We start from the raw sequence: 22,623 nt of genomic DNA, 5'->3' as shown, positions 1-22,623 counted from the left end.
ATTTTTTTCATTTTCATTTTATTAAAAATCATTTTTTCCTTGTTTTTTTGTTGAGAGTGAGCCTCTGTGTCTCAACCTGGACCTGAACTTTGTCTTTATGTTAATGTTGGATTAACAAACACATTTTGTCAGGGTTTGTGTCACATGAATTGGTGTGATGCTCTACTTTTGGGTCCTTGTGATGCTGCTCTGATCTGCAGCAACAGAAATAATACTTGTACCTGTCCTCAGCTGAGCTGCCGTTCATCTAAGGGTAATTGTAATGCAATTGCTGCTGCAGTTAGTTCCACAGGTAACGTGATCCTCTCAATCCAGTCTTGTAAGGTAGTGTTTTGTTGTTTCCCAGCCTCCAGCCCTTTTTTTTTTTTATGCTGAAACAAAACAACAAGTATTGAGTTCATATCCTTGTCCACTTGTGCAGCAATATTGTTAGTGGGATAATGTGAGTATGGAAACGAGGACAAAAGGGTTGTTTTACCCTGCCCTTAGTACCCACAGTGCACTGTAATACTATCTTGTGTAGAGATCCTCTGAAGAGAAGAGAGTAATGCCATGAACTGCCCCATATGATGTCACCTGTGTGTGTGTTTGTGTGTGTATGTGTTGGGATTATATTTAATGTTGACTCGACACCAGATCCTGTCTGTGAGATAATATGCTGCAGATTGATTATGGTTTGTATAAAATTGTAAAAAAAAAGAAAGGCACACAAACGTGTGCCTTTTTAATGCCTCATGTTTTGAGTCATAACCTACTTCTGTAGCTGCGTGTTAATGTGTAGTCTGCCACTCACTGTTGGTGACTCGATGCCCTCCTTTCCTAAAATAAAATATGAAACACATGAAGCTAAATCTAGTGCTCTCTTTTGCAGCTGGCTTGGGTGGAGCCAGGAGACAGACAGGAGAAATTTAAAGTAACACTATGCACCTTTTTTTAAAAGTCTTAAATTAACCATAACTTGATATAAGATACGCTACTGACTTGTAATAGATGTTACATTGGGACATTTGTTACTTAACTGTCTGAATTTTACACAGAGAGGTCAGTCAAACATCTGCTTCTATCATATTTTTTAAAAGTCCATGCCGTTTTAGTTTTTTATGAATGAAAATTGATTAAACGAAAAGTAAGGCTGCAACGATTAATCCATTATTAATCGATTACTAAATTTATTATCACCTATTTTGATAATCAATTAATCAGTTCGAATGTTTTTTTTTTTCAATAATTCAGTCAAGCTGTCTGGTTTTTCAGCTTCTTAAATGTGAGTATTTTATCAGAATAATGATGATATTTGGGAACATCATCATTTCTGGGTTTGGTAAACACTGATCAACATTTTCTGACATTTTCTGACATTTTACAGACCAATCAAGTACTCTATGATTCAAGAACATAATTGACAGATTCATTAATTATGGAAATAATCGTTAGTTGCCGCCCTACTGGAAAGTTATTTATAAACCTGACCTGAAGTAGAAATGAAATGACAGAACTCAAAATTTCATGTACAGGATTACGCTGGGAATAAATGTCAAAACAGACGTGTTTTTCACAAAGATCATGCTCAGCTCTGGTAAACCTGAAGATGGGATGGAAGGGAGAGACGCTGAGCTTCTACACAGAGCACAGGTCATGCCTAATGATTCTTAGTATGGTTCTGCTTGATTTATGGAAGTGCGTTTTATAGCAGTAGATGCATGGGGCCATTCTTTTGATGAGAGTGTCAACATAGTATGAGGACGATGATTTAAATCTTATCCCACTCGTTAAAATTCAAAATTCACTTCATTCATTTTGAATAAATTCAGTTCAAAATCCAAGTGGGAAGTACAGTAGAGAACAGAATGCTTATATTTTGATGGATGCCGTGTTGGTTCCAAATTGTAATACTAATTACAAATAGTCTTTTTCCAAGTTACGAAAAAGAAACGGAATCTATTGACCTATATATGTACTTTCACACAAGCATCAATCTATAACTTTAAAAGCACAGTATGTCATTTTTGCTGGGAAATTGTTGTCTAATTCATTTGGAGAGCTTCCACAGCCGAACGCAAAATAAATAGTGGTGATCTATTAATGACAAATACATGCAACAAAATAAAAAAGCTAACTAGTAGTACCTAATATTATGATCTGTAAAAAATATTCATGTATTTAATTTTTTTAAAGCCTGTAAATACTGTAGAGGCAGGAGCAGGGGCATAACATTGCATGTCACAGGCAGTATAATAATGTACAATATCATCATGCACGATATTACCAATGCCATAACAATGTTAATGTAGTGCAGCAGTGTTAATATAAAATAATATACTGTGTTAAAACTGCTGAATGGGCCCATATGAATCCATTTTAATATCGCTGTGCTCTAAAGCCACCCTCTGCTCTGTTTACTATGGCATACAGTACATGTTACATAATGTGGGGTCATACCCATGAGTGGCTGTCACGACTCTGCCAAGGAGGAGGAGGTGGGGGCAGGAAGGGGGAAGGGCTGTGTGTGTGTATCTGTGTAATATACAGGAGGCTGTACACAGCATATAACTGTACATCCAGTGACCTTCCCGGGTTTGTAGTATGTGATGGCGCTGCATCAAAGCAGTGAAGATGCTCTGCACTTGTGTCGGTCAGTACCGATAAGACACTGAGGAAGGAGTCTGTGTAGAATGCTCTGTCATCGGTGATTTCCGCATAGAGTCATTCTCCTCGACACCCTCCCTCTTCTGTCCTCTGCCATGTAATTTCCCCTGTGTACTAGATCAGTTCCAGCCAGTGTTGCGATGGATACTGTCCAGCTGCTGGATGAAAGTCTTTCTCTGCTCTCTATCTGTGCGTCTGGTTTTGCTTCTGGTTGAGGTTTTGCGTTCAGCGTAGTCTATTCACACAGCTATGAGCTCACAGTGTTTACTCGGTGTGCTGTGGTTAGCTGCTGCGTGCTTGGCTATCAGAGCATCGTCTCATCACCGGCGGTAGTCTCTAGGCTTTTTCGCCTCATTGCTGGGGGGGGGGGGCAGATTCATGAGGAGATGTCGGTGAAGGGTGAACAAGGAGGGAGGGAGAGGGGGAGGAGTAAGGGATGAGAGGGAGACGGGGAGAAATGTGTGCGTGAGCATGTGAATGTGAGAGAGAGGTAGATGCGCACGCAGAGGGTGGAGCTTAGCATCAAGCAGTTCCCTCTATCCTCCTTTCTCTCCTGCTTTCTCTTCTCGCACTTTCCCTCCATCCTCTTGCTGCAGTTGAGAAGGCATTTCATCGCTTTCCTCAGTTTTAACTTGGCCGATCAGGTGATCAGGTGGACTGCCGCTGTTGTGTTCACCTTGGACTACCCCTCCCTCAATAGTGCAACAGGGACTGTATTCAGACACGAGTGTGCTCTCTCTCCTCTTGCGGGGAGTGGTGATGGTGGTAGGGGGTGGGGTGAGATCCTAAGTGAGACCAGGGACCGGCGTGTTGTCCTACACTGCACCTCTTGAGAAGGGTGAATGTGCAAAAGGTGCTAGGGGGGAAGAGAGGAGGTGGCAGGCAGAGGGGTTCGGAGTGGAGAGGCTCCGGCTGGGAGAAGAATGGTTATGCCGGCTCCTCGTGCTCTGGTTGTGCTGCTGCTCCACAGGCTGTGTGTCACTCTGGCACAGCCCTGCCTCTCCTCGACATGAGCTTCGCAGGAAGGGTGTCCTGCTCCATGCTCAATTGCTTTGTAAGTCAACATGCCTTTCTTTTGGTCTTCATTGTGTGTGTGTGTGTTACTCTGGTTTGTGTGAGGTGTGTATTGAAGCCCTTCTCTCTCTATCTCAGTGTGTGTGTGTGTGTGTGTGTGTGTGTGAGCACCTGCCAATCAGCAAGTGATGGGGGGGGAGTGGGATGGTCAACACACGTGACCGCTGCGGTTATTAAATAACCAAGTCTGACTCTATATACAAATAAATTAAATTTCCTCAGCAGTGCTTTCTCATGCATGCAGAGATGAAATGCTGCTTTATTGCTATCATTACTCAGCATCGCTGCACTCTGAGCTGTCATTATGTTGATTGGCAGCGAGTAGAAAGGAGGGCTATCGGGAGCGAGGCATGTAAAACGAGAGTTCTGAGAGTGAGCACACTGTGCACTCATTGTTGCAGTGCACAACCTGCACTGAGTGGTAGCTGTGTTACTGGGAGGATAGGTGGACCTCCAGCCCCAAAGCTGTGCACAGATGTATAAATACAAGAAAGAAATGCAGTAAAACAAAAGTAGTAATGAACAAAAAATTTAATAGTGGACAACATATCCTTCAGGGTGGTCCCTTCTGGCTGTATGCCTGCCAGGTCAGAGAGAAGGAAACACGCACGTAGCCGTTTTATGTCATTGCTGACAACCATCATGGCAACTGCCATGAAAAGTAGATGTGGATTGTCACGCTCCCACATGATAATGACAGGCCTGTCTTACCCAGTTTTTTTAAACATTCCAACAGTGATGGAAAAAGGCCAATTATACAGCTAAACCTGCTGAGTTACAAGGACAAATGTACTCAAATAAAGTTCCCATTTTTATAAAGTTTAATGATGAGCGAGCTAATAGTTCAGAAGCTACAACTTTGTTTGCAAAGAATCTGTGGAGAAGTTTTGTTGGCGCTGTGGAGCTGCAGAAAGATTGTTAATGGTGACACAAGGTTCTGAAAAAACACTGAGGGACAACACATAACAACAACATACAACAGACATAACAAATAGTATTTTCTGCAAGTTGGATCACTGCTCATTTTGACACAAAGGAGAAATGACTGTCTTTACAACAGCCAATCATGACCCAATCAAAGATTTGGACTTGTTTGTGCAAGTTGTTTTGGCGAAGACTAACTGTGAGTAGAATCATCATCATCATCTTCATTATCATCTGAGATCATATGCCTCTCTGAAGCAAAGCCAGGGCTCAACATTGCAATCATTTCACTCACATTTGAGACTAAAAATACATGTTTGCGCACTGTAAAATGTGTTTATGAGTAGGAGTTTGAATAATATGCAGACTATTACGAATTCAGCCCAAGCAGCGTCTGTTTTTCCAAACCAAATTGTTAATTAAAGATTTATAACACTGTGTGCTTGTGCTCACTGTGTTCACTTGGAACACTGGCTGAGCCAAAAACAAGCCAGGTGACCTGCTGGACCAGTGACGTGCTCCGTGTCTGAGTGGACTGGGTAGATTGTTTTTGCTGTCAAAAGAAAAACACCAGTAGTTTAGTCTGATAATATAAAGTTGTGCTACATATACAAAGACTGTTTTACATTGACAAAGAAGTTAAAATATAAAAATAGCAAAGACCTCTCATGCAAGAGTTTAATTGTTAACAGATGGTTTCGTTTGGCCCTTCTCTATGGAGTAAATGGAAAAAATGGTTTACAAGTTAACTTCTGACCTTTTATTTGTGTCCTTTGTCTGGAACAACTTGTTACATAGCAAATGGGGCAAATGCAAGTTTCCCCATGGTGGGACTAATACAGGATTACCTTATCTTAACTTAAAACAACTGTCTTGTACTAAATAAGTTATCATACTTATTGTCTGCCTTGGCAAATTATTAGTTTGTATCTTTTCATGAGGTTTTGATATTATGCGTAAACAAACAGTATGTCTTTATTGGAATATTTTCTTTCCAACTTTAAATAAATATTAACTATGACATAAATGAAGACTATTGACAAGTGCAGACTATAAAACCCTGCCTCCATTCAGTTTGTACTTTTTAAAAACCTTAAGAAATGCGAACACGCCCCCAGATTACATCTGGACCTTTGGAAGTTCATTTGACGCACGTGTACAATGACACGCGATCATGTGCAACAAAGATCTTAATTGAGCTGCAGTTATCATAGCTGCGGTTCTTGTAAAGCATAAAGTCACAGACGGCCCTGAAAGTGTCTGGCACACAAAACACAGACAGACTAAGAGACGCGCTGCCCAGTGAGGTGAGACACATCAACCTCTAATGGTTCAGACAGTTTGGACTCCTCTCCTCTCAAATGATTTGTGAATCCCACCCACTTGGCCGTACAACACCCCGTACAGGTTTGCTGTACAGCGAGACCCACTGCGTACACATATACTTTTTTTTAATGCCACAACAGACCGTAATAATATTGGGAAAGCTTTATGTTAATTTCCGTCACAGTTCCTCCACAGCAAGCATCAAGTTATCTCATAGATCATCTGGGTTTTCTCTTTGACCAGACGTGGCCATAGTTTCTACACAATTTATGATCCCTCTTTATTATGTCTGAAGTGCAGCTGAGTTGGCAGATCTTTCTCTGCGTCAGTGTCTGTATAATTTAGTATCTGGGCCTTCTGCTCCCTCAGTGGATCGTTGTCAGTCTTCTCATGAGGAAGAGGGCTGCAGTGAGATTTCGTCATCATCACAGTTGTTGTGATCCAACTGCAGAGAAGACATCTGTTATTGTTTCAATATATCATTTTTCTCCTTCCGTGATATATTGTTTGTACTAAATGGAACTGTAAAGAAAACTAATTGAATTGGGCAAGATTTTTCCATGCCTCAGATTCTATTATGCCCGCCAGCTAAATCAATCAAGAGTGAAAGTACAGCCAAAAGCTTTTTGGGGTTGTGCTTTAGGCTAATGTGTAAGGCTGAGTGGGACTCGCCATTCTGCATTACGTCGAAGCAGTAACACCTTTTAAGAAGTGCACAAAATGTGACCCAATCAGTGTGTTAGGATACAAAGGAAGATATATCATGAACACAGAGTTCTGACTCAGGAATAAATGCCCGAAATTGAAACAAACCTGTTTTTTTAACTTGGTATTTCAAGTGTCTTGGGTGCATTCTGCTTACCTTTCTAGTTTACTCAGCTCTCACAGCACAACGCAGCTATAAGCCTAAAATGGAACAGACTTTTTTTTCCCACGTGGTGGTTTATGAAATATTAAGTCTGAGTGAGAGCAGGGGAAAGAAATGAGTTTAAAAAAAAGCTGTCCTGCTCTGCCATCCTTGAGCTTGACCAACTCCTATTGACTCACTAGCAAATATTCTTATGATGTACGTTTTTCTTTTCAGATTTGGTAGCTTTTATTCTGCCCTGTCCTTGCTTCCTCTGTTTCTATTCACATGTGTTCCTTTCTTGCTCTCTTCCTCCTCATTTAGGTCATTCTTCACATTCTTCTCCCTTTAAGTGTGTCAAATAACTGGATACACAAACGCAGACATACAAGCTCACATATTTAGGAGGTCACCTCTGTATCATGTAGCGAGTTTCTAATCTGCACAACTCTAGGACAAAGCCGCAGTCAGATTAAGTAAATAATCTGGTTCGTACGAACTGCAAATTGTTTCCTGAAAGCTTTCGAAAGAAAGGGACTCTTCCTGTAAAAAGAGGTTGTGGTAACCACGGCAACCAGACACTTATCCATGAAGACTGTGTCTCTTTTTCAATCTCTCTACCCGTTCTACCTTGGTGTTGTCACATTGTGTTCCTTTCTCCTTTCACACACGAGCACTAACACATGCTCCCCACAGACAATAAAAATTTAATTTCTCCTCTCATGAAAATGAGTCTCCACATTTACAGTGTCATTAGCATGTGCTTTGTACTCAACTGCTGCCTGATGCAGTCTCTGATACCGCGAGACACGTTATCAAGGCATCACATGGGCAAACAACTCTAACATTTATATTTGATAGTGGCATATAAGGGCAATATCCATGTGTGCGCATGCCTGTCGGCTATCAGCTTTTTGATTTCTGGTTTGGGCGAAGGTGGGGGGGGGCGTGCACTGGCTCACGGCAGTGACAAAGCAAAAATGTGTCGAGCACAGGACAAGCTGTGCTCCATCTTTACGGGGTGGCAAAAAGTGACAGCAGTTCTCTTTTCCTTTTAATCTTCTCTTAAGCTGATTGTGGAGAGTGTGCAGTGAAAGGGAAGTGCCTCACTGCTTTTGTTCACCAATGTAATGACAGATTGTTGAGCCTCTTCTTGTTTAAGTGTAACCATGCAAAGGGACTAGAGCTAAAATATCAAGGTAGCCTGCAGGAGAGCTTTTGGCTGCTGCCACACAGATGTTTGTAGAGGTCGACTGTATGTTTCTTTTATTTCTTCTGGCTGATAGTTTGATAAAAAAAACTAATTATACACTAAATAGCTGAAAGGGGTGTGTGAAAGATATGTACAACAGTGACCTTTGGCATATAAAACAATGTTTATTGCAGTCCACGTTCAAAACGTTGAATGATTTTTCTGGGAACCAAGTGTTACACTGTGTTCATGCACAGAGAGAAGCTGTAGCTTTCTGTTTTGCCTTCCTGTTTTGAAGAAAATGATCCACACAGGTCCTGTATTCAACTTTCCTTTCTCTCTCAATCATCTATATCTTACAGCGTGGATTTTACCACAGCACGCTCTCTGTGTTTTTCTTCTCTGAGCGACACATTCTGTCTGAGAGGGGTAACCAGGCCTTTTAAAGATTGGTAACATTTAGCATTTCCTACCCATAGCTGCCCTAATGTTAAATTTTATGAATTGCGTTACTGGATGGGTGGCGATGAGTAGGTCAACAGAACCAAACACCATAGAAAACAAAACAGTAACAGTCTGCGGCCGTAAATAAACATTTACATTTTCAATAAATTGGCTGCACCATCAGTGAGTCCAGTATTTTTCAATTCCTTAAACTCTGATGACACATAATCGTCATTTTATGGCTTAATATAATACAATGCCATCGGGACAAGGAGTCTGCATGCTCGTCTCATGTGTGCCTGCATGGGTTTTCTCCGGGTTTCCTCCCACAGTCCAAAAACATGCAGATTTGGGGATTAGGCAAATTGGACTCACTAAATTGACCATATGTGTGAGTGTGAGAGTGGATGGTTGTTTGTCTCTGTGTGGCCCTGTGATGGATTGGCGACCTATCCAGGGTGTACCCTGCCTTTCAGTGCCCCTGTGACCCTCATGTGCAGGATAAAGCGGTAGAAGATGAAGACTGAATGATTGCCCCTTTAATAGATATTTATTGAACAACACGTCTGTCTATCCAGTCTGTTTTGTAATAATAATAATATAAAAAAAATAGCAAAATCTTAAAGCTGGTCAAATAAACTTTTGGATGAAAAGAATTGAGTTTGAATGTTCTTGGCAGCATTTAGCTAATTTCTGAGAGCAAAATCAGCCAATGCAAGTTATTTTAAAAAAAGAAAATTGGCTTAAGTCGACCTCATCAGCTGTTTACAGTGAAAGCCCATCTGTGTGCACGGATGCACCAGTTGCCATTGGCTTCAGAGCAGCCAGAGACTGAAGAGGTGGTAGGACTTGGCAGGGACATATGAGTGTGCAGTCTTCATACACTTTGATGTTTGATCTTTAATGGCCAATACTTATAAACTGGCTGATGTAATACCAAGTCATATAATTACACAAACATGTTCTGGATGTAAACACTGTTTTTGGACAGTAAAGTGTCCTCAAAACAGATTTTCTGACCGGAATCATTGGTTCCAAACTAGTACATTCCCAAGTCTGCTACCTCACAGACTGTGTAGATGTGTGTGTGCCCATGTTTTACGGTCATAAAAACCTTCTGGTAAACAACCAGGAATATTGTCTTTGTGATGATGTTTAATATTTAACACTAAAACATCCATAAAACACTCGGTGGATGCAGACTGTCTTGGATTAATGTAGCAGTCTATAACACAACTGTTCTCATCAGCAGTGACGGTTGATACACTGTGTTCTAGCATTGTCAGGAGTGCACCATAAGTAAAATGAGTGAATGATGCCAAGTATCTACCAGGTATTACAGTGTGTGTGTGCATGTGTGTGTGTATGTGAATATTGAATGTATGCTCCTCTTTACTGATTGGCATTGACTTTCTATAATGAAAGCTTATTCAGTACATTATGGTAGTGGACTGGCACGCCACACTAAAATCCTATTCTCTTAAAGAAAGCAAATGGAGCCTGGTGGTCCAGACTGCCCAGCAACAGTGTCGCTTCAACCTTTAATGACCACACCTCCATGCAGGGTACCTCTGACAGATGGCCACTGTCATATTCCACCTTTTCTCAGGTATAAATAAGTGAAAGTGATGAGGTGCAGCTGTCTTATCAGCCTGATGCTACGGGCGGGTTTGGGTCAAAAAAGGGTTGTTAGTTAGAGGTGTTTCATTTCATTGGAGAGATATTTTGAGGGTTGTACTTGTACTAGTTGTACTAGTATTGAAGTGCTTAATGTTGACGAGTAGGGATGGATAATTCAAGCAGAAATGCTATTTGACAGTCACTGGGGATTATGTACTGAATATTTCTCTTCACCACGCCACCCCCGACTCACACCCTGCCCCGCAGCAACGTGTACTTTCTTCAAACTCACTGTGGTCTTTATCAAGGAGGTAAAAAGTGTTACTGCTTCACACAAATCCACACAACAGACTTTAATTTACAGTCCAACTTCAGACATAATTTTGTCAGAGAGCAATTCTCCACTCCACAAACAATAACAAACACCAGTACATGATAGCTGGTGAGAGTAATGCTTGTGTTTTGAGCTGTGGAGGAGCAGCTAAGATGCATTCAAAATGCATTCAGTGACCCTGGTAAATTTCTTTACTTTTTGGGGGTCCACAGCATGTTTAAGTTAGAGGAGGGGCCTCAAGATGCATTCAAGAAACCTTGCAGATTTCCTAATTTCTGTGGTGGGATTTTTTTTATTATTAGTGATGCAGTTGATAAAACACTGTTCAGTTTTGTAACTTTTTAATCACATTTTTTATCTAATGATGATTAGATACCTTAATGGATGGATGTTTTCAGTAGCATACATCCTTGTTTGAGTCCCAGTACTTTACAGTGAAGTACGGTGGAACATTCACTGGCTTTGTTATGCTTGAAAGCAGTTTCCACCCTCACTGCAAGTGTGTGGAAACACATAATTAGCACAAACATAATTGCATCATCTGGAGGATTCACCACATGGCACTAGCTTTGGAGTATCTTTTAAGGTGTGTGTGTGTGTGTGTGTGGACATCAGAGTTTGACACGGCCTGGACTCCCACCTCAATGAATGGCTGCCATCAGCACTGCTGTTTATTTTAATATGTGATGGATTTGTGCAATATTGTGTAGTTCAGTATTATATTTAATGTCGTAATCTTTCCCACACGCACACACAGAGCTTTTGTATCAATAATACGCCATCAGCACAAAGCAGACAGCAGCAAATTGCAACATGTTATGTTTACTCTCATTATTAATCCGCTGCTTTTATACACACCCACCACACGCACAGTACGTTCAGTTTGGGTTGGTTCAGTTGGTTCAGTATGTAGCTTTTTTTATTTTGTTTAGTCTATACATGTGAAACCTCTGTCTAAAGTTATGTTTGAGTGCGACAACCAGACTTTTTAATGTGATTTTGAACAGGTATTTTACTATTTGTGAAAATTATGTCATGGTAGTTATTGTTTTCCTTCTGACATCCAACAGCTCCACAGAGGCTCATAAATTATGTTTTGGCTTCCATGTTTAACATGATTCCCATGTTAAAGATCATTTGATGACCTTTAGAGGAGCGGTTGTCACTGTGGGGACACTATCTCCATCTGTCATCAGTCAACTCAGTGGGTTTGCTCATCATGCGGTTTATTCATGTCTGTACCTTTTGGATGACAGAAGCAATGATTGTAAACACAGCAGAAGGTCTTCCATGTTCGACATCAGGGAGGTTCCACTGTTTTTTGTTTGTAGTTATTTGACCTGGGGTACAAGAGGAGACCAATATGGCTGTGTTCCACTGAAATAAACCACAGACGACTGCGTTCTGCCCCCTCTGGTCACCCTTCAGGGCTTTATTTTTTTCATTAAGAAATGTATCGACATAGCAGAGTAATACAGGGAGCAGTTTGTCTAGGCAGCCAGAAACCAAACTGGGATTATCACCAATCACTGGAATAACTCAGTTACAGCAGAAAGGACAGAGATGGACTGGATGTGGTAGAGGGGTGAAAGACATGTCACAGCAGATGATGAGAAACCTGGAGAATGTTGGAGTGATTTCATGTATTACAGTATATGCACAAGGAGAAACATTTATTTAGTAGATTTCCATTAAAATATATCACAAATTGTAATCAAGTGTCTTTCCATCTCCTGCTAGTTGGTTCACTGAGATAAGTAGTAGGTGTTGCAGATATCCAGGTCACAACAGATGGATAAGAAGGCGCAGCTTGATGATGTAAAGAAAGAGCGCCAGTAGCCGTAAGACACTGGTATATTGTTACTGCTTCTTTCTATTGAATTAGTAATATTTGCCTCATTAGCCTGTCTACTCCTTTTTTTTTTTTACTTTGCAGAGAAATGCAGAAGACAGAGGGACATTTGGTCCTTTATTCGCTGAATCTCTCCATTGCACTCATTCGCCTTTGCCTTTTATCAATACACATTGTTTGTTTCACATTGAGATTTTTATGCACAAATTGAAAATGAGCATATATAACAGGCTGATGGAAAACTGTGTAGCGTAGTGTAGTGGTTAGCACTGCTGCCTTGCAGCCAAAATACCCCGGTTCGCAACCCTGTCCAACGAGATCCTTTCTGCGTGGAGTTGCATGTTCTCCCTGTGTGTACATTGTCTCTGGGTACTCCGATTTCCTCCCACAGTCCAAAAACATGCAGAGAGTGACTGGTGTGTTGGTGGACTCTCCAGGGTGTTCCCCCGGCCTTTTGCCCTGTGTGAGCTGCGATTGGCTCCAGTGACCTGCGACCCTCATGTGTTAGACAATGAATGAATGAATAATAAATCACATCTCAAATATCAGCACGACTAGGACAACTCTCAAAATGAGGTTTTCGGCTTACATGTGAATATAGATTTTTACAGATGGAACACGTGATTCTTTATTTCATTCTTGATTGGCCTAAGCTTCAATGAAAGGTTTCGCTGCCCTCTTTGTTCCTCTTTCATTCTCACTTCTGCTGCTGCTTTAAATGTTGCAGTCAAATTTTAGCCAACCATCCATTTAAACAGGTGAATGCTTCATAAGGCGCCATTTGGATATTTAGAATTAGATTTTTAACCAGCAAAATTTGAAAAGTGGCATTAAATGAGTTTGGACTTTTATTTCTATTGCGCATCAAAGCCCCTCATCAGGAAGTTATTTAACTTTGCCTCGTGAAAAACTGGTTATGTTTGTCTAATACTTAACTCAATATCTTTCTTTGTTCATGACTGTAACACCCAGTCACAAAGTCTACACGATTCACTACCAAGTCCTGTCTATCATTTACAATAAATACCCACACAGTGCCAAAGCAAAGAGAAGAAACGTGTCAAAGTTGTATTCCTTCCTTCAGTTTCATTATCAATCAAAAAGAAAGAGAAAATGTTGTTCAGGATCAAGTGGTTAACCGGTTCAAATATCTTGCCTCATAGCTGTAACACAAGGTTGCGTACCCGCTATTTTAAGAGAATTCTGCATGTCTTGTAGTCAATATTTATTCTGCTTCATGACGTCTGTGACTTAAGCTGCTGGAGATTGTGAAATTTCACTTGGCTGGTATTTTAGCAAGCTGAAATATGCTCAGTACAGATCACAGTATGTGACCTTTTTTTTCCCAAGGGCCTTCAGAGTTTTCTTCCCCGTGTTTGGACATTGCTGTTATTAAGCTATATAATCTTTTGTAGCTTATTGTTATAATGTTATACGTTGACCTCATTAATAGAAGTATAGTAGTAAATACTGTATATCTGACCACCTCTGCTTTGTGTTTGTGTGTGACAGGGTGAAGAGGGGCCTCCCAGTCTGGAGTACATCAAGGCAAAGGACCTGTTCCCCCAGAAGGAGCTGGTGAAGGAGGATGACAGCCTTCAGGTTAGATGACCCGTCTTAAAGGCTTGGCCTTTGGGTGACCTCGGAGCATTCCTCTAAACCACGCTGATGACACAGGGTAGTACGTGGTAGTGGTGTCTTGTTAATGCGAAGGTATCACTGCAAGTCATGACTCAGCAGGATTGCAGCCAGGCACCGTCTCAGAGATGGCAACACGGGAGCAAAGCGCTCGACTACTGTTTCACACAGGAAGATGTTAATAAAGCAAGAACGTTGACAGAGTTAAATATCTTCATTTGAAGGCAGTCAACACCCACACATAAGGGGGTCATGCATTTAAAAGAGACATTTTTGTTTATCAAATACTTTATGAATTCGCCTTCCTCAGTGAGATCAAAATATTTATACAACACCTTCAAAGATCAGAAGGAAAGTTTTGAAAGCAATAAGCTGTGAATGTTTGTAAAGCTTTAGTATGAAAGGGCTGAAGAAGGTGTGACTCGAGTCGTTCTCTAGCGGCAGACATTTTACCTGTCACACTGATGGGAAAAGTAAAAGCTGCATGCTACATGAATGAACACTCCAATGTCTTTTATTCAGATTGTCTTCACAGTATTTTCTAGTTGTCCACAGTATGATGTCCTGGAGAACATCAACACTTCTAAGTGAGGATGTTACTGTGTCATATGCTCGATATGTATAACTCCCAACTCAAAAATGACAATAGCTGTGTTTACGTGAAGACGGCTCATCAAAATAAAAGCCTGATCAGAAAAAAAATATGTCAGGTAAACATGCCAATCTGATACAGCCCTATCGGAAACAAATGTCATTCCAAATGAGAGGGCTAGTGTATTCTGATCACCATTGTTCGTTCGAACATGACTTCCTGGTTTGGTGTCTGATCCACATAAACGTGACATTTCCGTTTTGTTACTTCTATATTTCACAAAAGTCACAGACGCAGAAGAGGAGGAAAATGAGACGTGCAGTGTTCGTTTACTACAGAAGTGGAAGTGAAGCTGCTTCTACCTCCGGAGAATTCAACATCACTGCGCATATCAAAATAGTCCATTCCGACTGAACAGGTTATGGATGTGTACACACACCTCAGTCTGATCATTTAATTTTGCGTCCATATAAACAAATTGTAAATTCCAATCTTTTCGGAATGAAGACATTTTGCACATAGTTGTTGTCGGTGCCTTAAAAATCTCGAGAGGGATTTAACTTTGGTAGATTGTTTCTGTTTGTGAACAATGGAGAGAAAACACTGTCTCGAGGAATAAATCAGTCACTTCAGCAGAAAAAATAACTGGGCGGCAAAAAGCCTTTAGGTCAATAAAGTGAGAATAATTGTAAGCCTATTCTACGGTAAAGATGCCACGAGCAAAATTGTGATGGGCAACTTGTTCTGTGTCCTCCATGGTTTCTGGCTATCAGTTGGTTAATGGAGCTGAGTATCATGTGTCTCGAGAACTGGGTGATGGAGGGTGGACGGATTTGCTAAGCCTGGACTCTCTACCTCTGGCTTAATCAGAGCCAGTTTCCATTTGAGTTGCAATGACCTTCCTTCAGGATGTAGCAACCTTTCCATAATTTGTCCATTCAATAGTTTGTCCAATAATCAGCCCATCCATCCATTATCTATATTGTTTATCCTCTGAGAGTCAGTTGGGGAGCTGAAGCTAATCCCACTGGGCATTTCATTTCATTGACTGTATTTTTAGAGTTCATACACGGGGGTAATGTGGATGAAATTTATACGTTTTTTTTTAAAATGAAAACGTAGAAGTGTGGATGTAACCTGAACATACAAAATGTGTTTACCGATAATAGAAGAAGAAGCATATAAAGGCTGGAAGGAATCTGTAACATGGCACCTAAAAATGTTATGTGCTGGCTGTGTGACAGTTGTCACCTTTTCTTTTTGACTTTAATGTATCCCTTTCCTTCTCACATGAAGCCAGACATTGTGTCTCTGCTTTTATGTTTTTGGTTATGCACTCTCATGATGGTTTCATTGACAGCTGACGTCTCTTAACAGAGTTTTCCTGCAGGCAAGTGGCAGGCATTCCCCAACATGTTTCTCCCCCCCCCCACTGCCTCCTCCCCAGTGTGTGCTTGCAGGCCGTGGTGCATGCTTGGAGCTGTGTGTGCATTTTTTTGCTCACATGCATCTTTTTTTTTAACAGCCTGGCTGCTTCTACCGGAAGTCACGACTCACAAGTCGGAGTGTTATTCATGGGTCTTTCAGCTCTCTCTCTCTTCCGCTATCCTGCTCTCTCTCCCCCCTTTTTTTTTAATGCAGCTGAAGGCATAGTAGAGGAAACGTGACACAGTATCCTCTGCTGCACTTGCTGGCTGCTGGTGATTCATACACCTACTTTTGGAGCACAGCTTGTTAAATGCAGCTCGCAGTCTGAACAGCATGTTAACTATGACACTATCAGCAGGACGTGTTAACCGTGTCCCACAGCAGAGAGCAGCTCATGGGCTCAGGAGTCGCACGTTCTCATTACAGACGTTTCTGCTGCTGTCAATGCAGAATGTCATGCGAGCTAGCTTCATTTCCATAATTCACAGTGACAGCAAAAATGATTTTGATGAGGTTTTTATTTCTTGATCTGCAGCTTCTTTTTTATTTTTTTGCCCCAATCAGCTAATGTGTTGTTTCTTTCACTATTGCATAATGTTTAAACAAAGAAGTGGGAAAACACAATTCATCATAAATACTCATAATCAATATCTTGAACATGAATCTCCAACGAATCGTCCTCAAGCTGTTGTTTTCCAAATATTCCACTTCTCAGGAGTTCTAGCCCAGAGTGTCAGAAGGACCAGTGCCTGTATTTACCTGTGATGTCAGAGTGTGGATAATACATGCTCCATTTCCCAGCTTAAGCTGTGTTCTCTCCTGCGTCATGCTTCCTGTTAGAGCTCACGCACACATTTTCAGTTAGAGACGAGCAACAGCAGGTGCAGTGATAAATGTCAGGGCTTTCTCTGGAGTCATCAAATATCGGACATACCGACGGCTCCTGACCTCTTGCCAATCCACAATATTTCTTCTTAAAAATCGGTTCTGTTTCATTTTGGATGCGTTTGTGTGTGGTTTGTCTTCTTTATTTATTGTGAGTGATGAAAAGTAAGCTGACTCAGTAGATGTTGACATTTATTTATGAGTCTGTCAGTCACATCCAGCTCGTGTGTTGTGCGCACTGACCGCGGTGCTTTTTACCGTATTAGCAATTGTTGTTTCAAGTGAGCCTGATTTTCTGGCATCTCACCATAATCCCCCATCTGCCTGGCTGCATGGCCTCTTTTAGCATGCACCAGTGGGCCAGTGCACCTCTCCATGACTCAGCAATGCATGCTAATGTAGGATGAGGTAATGTAGTCTCCAGGCAACACTGTTGTCCCCCACTATCAGCAACTAAACACACAGAGCTTGGTCCCATTGGTGTTCCACAGAGATTATGATCATGTTTAAGGTGCCAGAGGTAACAGCAGTGGTGACTAGAAACTGAAGAAGTCACCAAAGCGAGGAGTGGATGGGCACCTCTCCATTTTGTGTGGGAAATACTCCTGATTAACAGTATCCATAAACACTCATACTTCACTGAATCCACTGTGTTGCTACTGCAATCAATATAATAACATAATAATTATTATATTGATTGCTACTACAGAGTGAAATTTGCACTACGCCTCCGTCTTTACATGAAATCCTTTCAAAGCTGGCAACTGTGTCTGTGTGCCTCCTCCATGTGGTTGACTTTTAAATCTTATGCCCTGCATCAAAATGAAGAGGAAAATGTGTTCTTTTACCGTCTTGTTGGAGCCAGTTATGTTAATTTACGTGTCTCGTTGCGGCTGAAGCCTGGAATAAAACGGGTACAAATAGGAGTGTTAATGTACAGTTTGGGACTTCTCTGCACAGCGTCCTGTCAGCAGTGCTGGTGGAGAAGGTCTCGCTCCCAGTCGTTTCTATCTGCTTCTAGTTTGCCTGCTCATTCTGGCCTTTTTCACTCACAAAGGTCCTGTAAAGTATGCTAATTGGACCAGTGAAACAAGCACGCAATTTCTCATGTCCACCTTTTCTCCTCACTGTTACCAGTATGACACACAGGCAGACACACAGTGTTATTTTTGTCTTACAACAAAGAGACTATACTGAAACTTGTCTGAATAAAATAGATTTTAACAAGCATATTCCGGTTTAAACACAGCTTATCAATGGAAACTCTAGTTTTCAAGGCTTATCTTGTCATTAGTTCGTATGTTTTTTAGCTTAGCAAGCAGTGTGCCTGAAACAAAAACAATGTCAGTGAGTCCAAAGGTGTAATGGTCAGTCCAACCATCTGACATGCAATGTTTGATTTTTGTGCGTACATCCATTTTAGTGTGTGTTTTGACTATTGCTCCTGGTAGGTCAATGTTGTTTTTCTATATCTAGAATCATATGTTGACATCGATTGAAATGATTCACGCGAGATTTGACACAAATATTTGACAATTTGTAATTTTTGAGTAATCCATCTTTTCCATGCACTGTCATGTCATTTGGTTATGACTACACTGAACATTAGCATTTTAACATTGTTAGCAGAAGCATATGTTTTGTTGTAGACTCATCTGTTTTACCAGAGATTGGTATAGATACTGACAGTTCAAATGTGTTTTTGCTGCACAGAATTGTACAATTTCTTTTTTTCTTTTGGTGTCCCTACAGGTGCCATTCCCAGTTCTTCAGGGGGAAGGGGTGGAATATCTTGGCCATGCCGATGAAGCCATTATTGCCATTTCTAACTACAGGCTCCACATCAAGTTCAAGGACTCTGTCATCAACGTGAGTACAAGCCAGACACTGAACATGCAGAGAAACCACAGATTTTCCACTTCAGTCCAGATGGCTGCCACTAGTAGTGTCACTACTGCTGTCATGCAACATCACTGCAAAAGCCAAATGCAGGAGAGAGGAAGTTATAATGTTGAATTTGAACATCATAGGCTTTTTCCCTCATCTGCAAATAAAATCTAAAAACACATAATTGTGCTACCAAGATCAATAAACTTATATATTAAATATTTACATTAGGTCCTCATAAAGTGGTTTTACTTGTTTCCCAGAGCTGTTGGCGTCAAGTTGTTTGCACCAGGATAGTACGTCAGGGAGAGGTGGGCCCTTTGATCCCAGGCAGGAGACGTTTAACGTGACATGTAGGCTCCTAGGCCTGGCCCCCATTGGCACTGATGTTCACCAGCTTGCTCCTGTTGACGTCAGGTCTTGCTCAAAGACAAACAAGCCAATTGTTTGCATCCACTGGCAGCAAAATCCCTCCTCCTTTCCCAATTCCCTGCCCTCTATTCCAGAAGCTGAATCCTTGTGGAAAAGATGACATGCACTTGAAGAGGAGGATGAGGCGAGGACAGACCATTAGGGTAATCGGGACAACAATTGACCTGAGCTACTTAAACCATGAGGAGTCTAATACTCCAGTTCCACTGGTCAAAAGACTAGTTGACACTGCCGGCTTTAAACAGGCTTTTGACTAATGGGAATGTGTTTAATCAGCATTCACTCCTGGGTCAAATGATTCTGATTCAGATAATCACACCGTTTTGGTGTTGTTTTTTGATGTTTTATCAGCCTGCAAGACCTGGATTAACGCGGCAATTTCATCTTTGTCTCCTTCACTTCTGGCAGTGACGGCAGCCATGAATGTTTGAGGCAAACTTTAATTTTTACAACTTGGGACAGTGCACGATATTTTGTATTTAATTAGCAGAACAATAAAAAGAAGGATCGAGAGAGGGACCAAAGTCAAAGACACAAAATAGTAACGACTTGGCTCCTTGGTGTTCTTATTCAGACGCAATCATAATGGTGTTAATCGCCCCCCGAGGTAAAAAATCCCAGGTTTATTACCTGCTAATTTTAGTGTCAAAGAGGCTTTATTAATGCATGGAATTCAAACAACACTAGCTAAATCCTTAGCCAGTGTCCTGCCTTGCCAGTAGCCCAGAATGCACTCTGTATGGAGGCCAAAAGGCCACAACCTCTTACCCACATCACCCTTTCACAACCCCCCCCCCCCCTTTTTTTCTAAACAGTTTTCTTGCCCTTTGCTCCCATTCATGTTTGTCTTTCTCTTAATTTTTCCATTTGGTTTGGTTATGTGCTACAAGTAGCAGTAGTACATTGTGTAATCCACTCAGTTATCCATCATCCTCAATGACGTTTTTTTCTTTCCCTTTAACCCTTCATTTCCCTTTTGTCTCCAAAGTTTTTTTTTGGTTTAATAGTGTTTTCCATTTCCTCCTGTCTTTTGTCCTCCCTCCCTACTCTCTCTCTGTCTCTCTGTCTGTGTGCTCCATGGTGTCACTGTGTTTTAGACATACCCAGGTGTGGACAATGACATATCTGTGAGTACCATAATGAAAAAAAAAACACCACCCTCTGCCACAGTCTAGACAGCTTAGTCATGTCGCTCCTCCTGTACAATATTACAGTTCACCCAGGACAAATTGTAATTTACATTTCACCAAGTGGTTACGCAGGGTTTATTACAACAGTTTTCCATGAAAGCACATCGCTGAGTGACTGTGATGTACTGCGTTGGCTGACCTTGTGACTGACCTGTAAAAAACCTGCACTGGCCTTAAGGTGAAACAAAAACAAAACAGGTCTTTGGTTTGTCCATTTTGGACTATGGTAGTGACATAACATATGCTGCAACATGGCCGATTGTCTCGTTTTTGTCCAAATGTGAAGTTGCATGTGTGATTTTGTAAATCACTGCTTCTTATTCAACCCTAACATCTCAGTCTACACAGTCTGGAGTAGATGCAGAACAGATGATCCCCAGCTCCTCCCGTCTGTTTGTTGAAGTGTACTCGGGCAAACTACTAAAAACCAAAATTGACTCTCACAGTTGTGCCACTGTTTGAGTGGGAATGTATAAATGCTATTGAAGCTTTCTATGAATGTGTGAATGGCTAAATGTGAGTCATAGTTTAAATCACTTGAACTAGTCTGTAAATGTAAAAAAACACTATTTTAAAATACAGTACACTTATATTCCCGTAAACACCGCCAGGTATGGCTGTTCTTTGGTTTTTACATCAGACATCTAGACACAGTGAACACACTGCAGAGTCCCTTTCCTTCCCTACAGGGAGGTTATAACTGCACAATGTGTACACAGCCTAGACCAGAGGGTGGTAACCTCTGTGCAGATGTGTTGCCTGCTCTAACAGTAGGACCATCACACTCATCATCTGTGCTCTCTGTCTCCCCCTACAGGTGCCTCTCAGGCTCATAGATAGTGTGGAGAGCAGAGATATGTTCCAGCTGCACATTATCTGCAAAGACTCCAAAGTTGTCAGGTAGATGCAACAGTCACGTTGTTACTCCTGTTTAATAAAAACGGGAAAATCACTGATTTTTCATTGATGTTTTGTCACTGGATCCCACTAATCCTTATAATCTGCACTCTGGTTTCATCACAGATGCCGCTTTGCAACGTTCAAGCTGTGCCAGGAGTGGGTCAAACGTCTGATCCAGGCCATTGCACACCCGTCCCGGCTGGAGGACCTATTCGCCCTGGCCTACCATGCCTGGTGTCTCGGAGGCAACACTGACGACGAGGACCAGCATGTTCATCTCTGTCGCCCAGGTCCGTAAAAATCCCAACATAAACGTTTAAGAACTGTTTAAGAACTTTGTTACACCGTTAATATTCCCATAATAATTCTTCCCGCTGTGCTGTGTAGGTGATCATGTGCGTCACAGAATGGAAATGGAGGTCAAGAGGATGAGCTTTGACACACAGAACATCTGGAGAGTGTCAGACATAAACTCCAACTACAAGTATGTCACAGATTGTTTTCCTATAAATAGCAGTAGACACTTCTGTCTCATCAGAAGGGATGGTGATGTAAGGTGTCACGGTGGTTGTTGTGGAAGTGAATGGTGAGTGACAGGGTTTCAGAGAAGGTTTTGAAAGCTGTGACGGAAGTGGGAACAGAATCAGACAACACTGTGTGCAGTCATGTGTGCATGCACGAGAGTGTAAGAACTCAGGCTTGATTTTGGGGTGTAGTAGTATGTTTGGATTTTAAATTTCAATACTTGACTTAAGTGGTTAGACCAAAAGGGTTGTAGTTCCTTCAGGACAGCAGCTGTAAATCCAAGCTTAAATAGTTGTTTATGTATAAATAATGACAAGAGCATGGATGGAGTCTTGGGTGGGCAGAGGGTTGCACTTGTTTCTAGCTCACAGTGTCAGACTTCTCTTCCGATACCCTGGCTGTATATTGACAGCACACATCTTCTACTGAATAATCCTCTCCTCTGCCAATAATCCAGATGTGGATTATGTCCCAGACACTCCTGACTTTGCTTGTAAAGGTCTAAAGCGGTACACTGAGTGACACTGTTACCTCCTCAGAGCTCTGACATTCTGCAGGGTGTGTTAATTGGTAAGAGAAGACAGTGGTCACATGGAATACATTACAGCAGTGGTTTGAGGAGTTTCTGTTTACATTTTAACAGTCATGACACACATAAACTGTTGCATATTCAAGCAGACTACAGCCACCATGCTCCAAAAATGACTCAACAGTTTTCAGTTTTACTTTCAAGGTGAATATAGAACAACACGAAGCAATGTGTATTCTTACCTTTTCTTACAATCTCACCAAATCAAAGCTCTAATACGTACATGCAAATAGATCACATTGTCGAACCAACTCACACAGAAATAATGCAGTGCACTCGGTGTGTACTTGTGTGTCCT

At 41.4% G+C, this 22,623-nt stretch overlaps 1 protein-coding gene across 5 annotated transcripts in view; it reads left to right on the top strand.

Moving 5' to 3' along the window:
* mtmr4 (myotubularin related protein 4) overlaps positions 1 to 22,623 on the top strand; it is a 43,738-nt gene that overhangs the window by 8,861 nt on the left and 12,254 nt on the right. For 3 of the 5 annotated variants that reach the window (XM_058627242.1, XM_058627243.1, XM_058627238.1), the window contains exons 3-8: positions 13,772 to 13,861; positions 18,555 to 18,671; positions 20,219 to 20,248; positions 21,129 to 21,211; positions 21,335 to 21,501; positions 21,599 to 21,695. In XM_058627242.1, the coding sequence (XP_058483225.1) occupies positions 13,772 to 13,861; positions 18,555 to 18,671; positions 20,219 to 20,248; positions 21,129 to 21,211; positions 21,335 to 21,501; positions 21,599 to 21,695 (584 nt within the window). Of the gene's footprint in view, positions 1 to 3,161; positions 3,701 to 13,771; positions 13,862 to 18,554; positions 18,672 to 20,218; positions 20,249 to 21,128; positions 21,212 to 21,334; positions 21,502 to 21,598; positions 21,696 to 22,623 lie in introns of those variants that run through there. The other 2 variants (XM_058627240.1, XM_058627239.1) reach the window with 2 other exon arrangements.

This window comes from Solea solea, chromosome 4 (assembly GCF_958295425.1).
Source record: "Solea solea chromosome 4, fSolSol10.1, whole genome shotgun sequence".
Classification (NCBI taxonomy): Eukaryota; Metazoa; Chordata; class Actinopteri; order Pleuronectiformes; family Soleidae; genus Solea; species Solea solea.
Note: the sequence above shows the minus strand (reverse complement) of the source record. Positions and strands in the feature narration are given on the sequence as shown.